The 5,000-nt window shown below is 42.9% G+C and overlaps 1 protein-coding gene across 2 annotated transcripts in view; it reads left to right on the forward strand.

The window, feature by feature from the left end:
- Positions 1 to 4,752, forward strand: part of LOC135209200 (protein IWS1 homolog) — a 7,161-nt gene extending 2,409 nt beyond the window's left edge. For both annotated transcript variants that reach the window (XM_064241882.1, XM_064241883.1), the window contains exons 2-3: positions 693 to 835; positions 3,150 to 4,752. In XM_064241882.1, coding sequence (XP_064097952.1) covers positions 699 to 835; positions 3,150 to 4,737 — 1,725 coding nt within the window. In that variant the 5' untranslated portion in view covers positions 693 to 698 and the 3' untranslated portion in view covers positions 4,738 to 4,752. The remainder of the gene's footprint in view (positions 1 to 692; positions 836 to 3,149) is intronic.
- The last annotated feature ends 248 nt before the right edge of the window (positions 4,753 to 5,000 follow it).

Here is a 5,000-nt window from a genome sequence, read left to right on the forward strand (position 1 = left end):
CCAACCTCCAGCCTACTCAAGCGTGTGCTAAAATCGACGGTCAAATAGAGCGTTGTTTCACGAACGAAAATTAAAATGAATATGTTATATTTCATTAGAAATAATTGTTCTGTACTGTTTAACATGCACATTGGTTATTGTTTACATTTTCATTCTAACAACTAAATCTTAAGTGCCTATCCTAAAAATCCTGTATCTTTAACTCGACGCGAAACACCTTTTTCAGACCTTTTCAGGTTTTACCGTAGACCTTTCCCAACCCCCCTAACAACAACAACAACAGCAAGAGCAACAACAACAACAGAGTAGATTGTAATCTTACTCCCCGACTAAGCAAAAAAACTGACAGCCATTGTGAATGATTAATCGAAAAAAAGCAGCAATGCTTGTCAAACACTGAGTTTGTTGGAACAAATGCTTTCTAACTTCTGCTTCCGTAAGGTATTCGAGCGTTGTAAAAAAAAATACGAAGAAATGAAAGTTTGTTTAATAAACACATTGCGGATTTAGTGGATGTTTTCAACAACTGCACCTTGTTTTGAAAAAACTTTCCCCAATTTGTATAAGGTTTCATTGCTTTCGGCAGGGAAGTTAAGGGGTTATATATATAGAATATATACTATAATAATGCCAGACCAACCATCCAGATTTCATCTAACTCCGGCTTTTCATTCTCTTCCCTCCTCACGCAGGTATAAATGGCAGGTAACGAAAATGGACCAGAAACGAAAGGAAGAAATGCTTGCGACAGGAGGAGGCTTCCAGTGTATGTGTCGATCTTCTTCTTAGTGGTCACTGGCGTAATGATTGCCAGTTTCTTTCTGGCTGAACACAAGGTAAGTTCGTTTTTCTATTAGTTTTGTCAAATGTACCGCTGAGCTAAGTGGTGACGGGTCTGCTCTCTGGTCTTGTCTGTATTGAGTTGGGTGACCACCTCGAAATGTCCCGTGTAGCTGGCATACAGTACAGTAACACCTCATCCAAATGGATGGCTGTACTTAAAAGCTATCATCATTCATATTTGCCAAGCTGTCATTTTAGATGCAAGACATTTCTTAAATAGAGCTCTTAAATCTCAGGGTTCTTCCACACTGCAGTACAGTATGTCTTAAGTATATGTCGACAACTTGCCACCCACACATCACAAACCGATTGGAGACAGATCAACAACTTATTGGTATTACTATCCTGTGTCCATTAATGTCTTTAGCTCATGTTGACAACTTATTGCACACACATCACAAATCGATTGGATACAGATCAACAACTTAATGGTATTTCTATCCTGGGTCCATTAAATGTCTTTAATGTTGGCAACTTATTGCATACACTTCACAAACAGGTTGGATACAGATCAATGACTTATTGGTATTTCTATCCTGTGTCCACTGAGACATGTCTTTAGCTGATGTTGACAACTTATTGCATACACATCACAAACATGTTGGATACAGTTCAATGACTTGTATCCTTCCAGTGCTTCATATGATTGTCAGCATTTGGTAAAGTCCAATCTCTACTTTCAGCTGGCAACTTGTTTTCAACATGTTTTTGACATGTATGAGCTAAGTTGCTGATGTATTTATGACTTTTATTACTGTAGTGTGGAAACTCCATTAGTTTTTCAAGTTCATCTTGCCACTGAAGGAGGTGGTTCCTGTTCTAGCAACCAAAATTTTAGACATGCCACGAGCCACAGTGCTTGATTGAACCATTCATCCAATCCCGTGCGAGGGAAGGTGGCCCGTGGTAGCTATTAAAAAAAATGACGATAAATATTCTGCTCCATAATTTACGTGGCTGGAAGGTGCCAATTACTGGGTGCTCCTGAAACTGCCATAACACCAGATGGATGAAGAAAGTTGTTTAAAGATTTGCATATCGGATTTTACCACGAGGTTTTCCTCGCATCATTCTTCTTCAGATTAACGCTTCCTTTCTTCCTTTCCTTGTTTCTTTCCATTTGCTTCATGGCTGACTTTCTTTTTTTTTGTTTCTAGAATATTATAATTTTTCTATGTTGTTTCCCTATTTTCTCATCTTCTAACAGTCTCCGACTTCTCTCATGGTTCGTCAGTATTCGTCTTCATTTTTTCAGTTCATTAACATGAGAAACATCACAGGCAATCCCAGTTGTATTCTTTTGATAAGTTAAGGAGCATTACAGTAAATTTACAGTAATTTCACAGTGACTTCCTCCATGTGTTTTAAGATCTATCCTTTGTCATTCTCCAGTACATCCCATGCGTTTTATTGTAGTACAAGCTTGATGGCGTGTGGTATGCTTTGCTGGAACCCAGCGCTGTACGTCGTGTCTCCCCTACCTTCCTGATCACCATCCTGGCTGGACAAGCAGGTTTGCAGGAGGAGGGTGGATGTGTTATGTTTCCCCTATCCTCCTAATCCCCTACCTAAGACGCCCCCACCCGGGCTAGACAAGCAGGTTTGCAGGAGGAGGGTGGATGTGTTATGTCTCCCCTACCCTCCCGATCCCCTACCTACCACGCACCACCCGGGCATGACTAACAGGTTTGCAGGGCGAGGGTGACCCAGGCTGGGCAGACAGGTTTACAGGAGGAGGGTGGATGTGTTATGTTTCCCCTACCCTCCTAATCCTCTACCTACCACGCCCCCACTCGGGCTGGACAGACCGGTTTGCAAGGAGAGGGTGGATGTCATATCTCCACAACCCTCTCAATCCCCTACCTACCACGTCCCCACCCGGGCTGGACAGACAGGTTTGCAGGAGGAAGGTGGATGTCATGTCTCCCCAACCCTCCCGATCCCCCACCTACCCCGCCCCCACCAGGCGGACAAACAAGAAAGATCCACTCGGATTTTATTATTGTAGTAAATAAAAAAAAAACACAAAGCATAGTTTCAGATGAGAGCAATAATGAGCAGGAAATCACCAGAAATGGCGCATCAAAACGTCGTCAGGAACTGGAGGCTGATTTTTTATTTTTTCCCACACCAATTACTCATTCAGTATCACATTCATGTGCTGTTACTTCCTTTCCATTTGTCAATTTGGGATTGTTTTCATGTAAGAATTGGTGAATTTCATATAGGTGGTTTACTACCTTTTCCTGACTAGCCTTATCATTGTAATTATTTTGACTGATAATGTTGTTCTTTCATTTCTCAAGAATGTCATCACTTGGAGAAGTTCCCACTTTCTCAAGAATTAGCAAAAGGATGTTATCCCATAGTGACTCGGCGAGATTTACTCCAGCTTCCAATGTCTTAAGCGCAGAAGAGCAAGAACCAGTTTCTGGTGAGTCCAGCACTTATTTAACCTCAAGCCAGCTCATAAAAGTTACTGAGGATTCCAGTCCAGTAGAGCAAGCTCCAGACTCAGGTGAATCCAGGCTCCATTTAATGTCAAGCCAGCTCCCGAAAGCTACTGAGGATTCCGGTCCAGTAGAGCAAGCTCCAGACTCAGGTGAATCCAGCCTCCATTTAACCAAAAGCCAGCTTCTGGAAGCTATTGAGGATTCCAGTCGAGGAGAGCAAGTTCCAGACTCAGCTGAATCTAACCTTCATTTAATCTCCAGCCAGCTCCTGAAAGCTACTGAGGATTCTGTTCCAGGAGAGCAAGTTCCAGACTCAGGTGAATCCAGCCTCCATTTAACCAAAAGCCAGCTCCTGCAAGCTACTGAGGATTCCAGTCGAGGAGAGCAAGTTCCAGACTCAGATAAATCTAACCTTCATTTAATCTCCAGCCAGCTCCTGAAAGCTACTGAGGATTCTGGTCCAGGAGAGCAAGTTCCAGACTCAGGTGAATCCAGCCTCCATTTAACTAAAAGTAAACTCCTGGAAGCTACTGAAGATTCCAGGCCAATAGAGCAAGTTCCAGACTCAGGTGAATCCAGTCTCCATTTAACTAAAAGCCAGCTCCTGAAAGCTACTGAGGATTCCAGTGGGGAAGAGCATGCTCCAGACTCAGGTGAATCCAGCCTCCATTTAATCTCAACCTTGCTCCTAAAATCTACTGAGGATACCAGTCGAGAAGAGCAAGCTCCAGGCTCAGGTGAATCCAGAAGCCATCTACCAAAGGAAGGGGAGGTCCAGTCCTCCCGCAGGAATTACTGGTGGGAACGTCGTCCTTACTACAAAGACGCAAAGAAGGCCAAGACTATTTCTAAAAGATCTACTCGCAAAGAAGATGCGAAAGTCGGGGAGAAGGGAAAGGACGAGGAGAGAATGGAAGAGGAGGTGACGGAAGAGACGAAAGATGATGGAAAGAAGGCGGAAGGTGAGTCGAACAAAGGGGAGGAGAGAGTGAGAAAAGGCATGAAAGAGAATGAAGAGGAGAAGGTAAAAGAAGAGACTGGCGGACAGGAGGGAAAGGAGATGGAAGATATGGAAGAGAAAGGAAAGGAGGAAAGAGAGATAGAAAACGAAGAACGCGACGAGGAAACGAGCAACGAATTGAAAACGGAGACATCGACGGATGATAATGACGAAAACAAGGTGAAGGCTGGAGAGAACATGAAAGAAACAACGAAGGAAACGAAGAGGGACGTGGGGGAAGAGAAGGGAAAGGAGGGCATGATGGAAAAGGGACAGAAGGCCTCTGGGACCCCCGCCGGTGATCCTGAAGGGGACGAAGAGGTAGAAGATGCTAGTGGAGCCAAGGCAGAGGACCTCAAGGAAAGCAGAAAGCCAGCAGAAGAGGATGAAGGTAAACAAAAACAAAGTCTCTTTTCAGTTTTATTGTTTTGTATTTTCTAATTCCGTTTCTGCCTTTGCGTTGGTGTGCAAGTTTGTCTTGACATTAGGTAAACAAAAGGTAAACAAAGATTTATTTTGTATATAGCTGTGTTTTCTATTCATTTGGTGATGCCTTTGTGTTAGTAGGACATATTGTTTGTAGGCAGTTTTTAACTGCAACTTTTTCGAGTATATGTTTGTAAGCTGTTGTTCTGCTATTAGGTAAACAAAAGGTAAACAAAAACATACTTTGTTTATAGCTGTGTTTTGTATTTATTTGGTGC

This window comes from Macrobrachium nipponense, chromosome 37, assembly GCF_015104395.2.
Source record: "Macrobrachium nipponense isolate FS-2020 chromosome 37, ASM1510439v2, whole genome shotgun sequence".
Classification (NCBI taxonomy): domain Eukaryota; kingdom Metazoa; phylum Arthropoda; class Malacostraca; order Decapoda; family Palaemonidae; genus Macrobrachium; species Macrobrachium nipponense.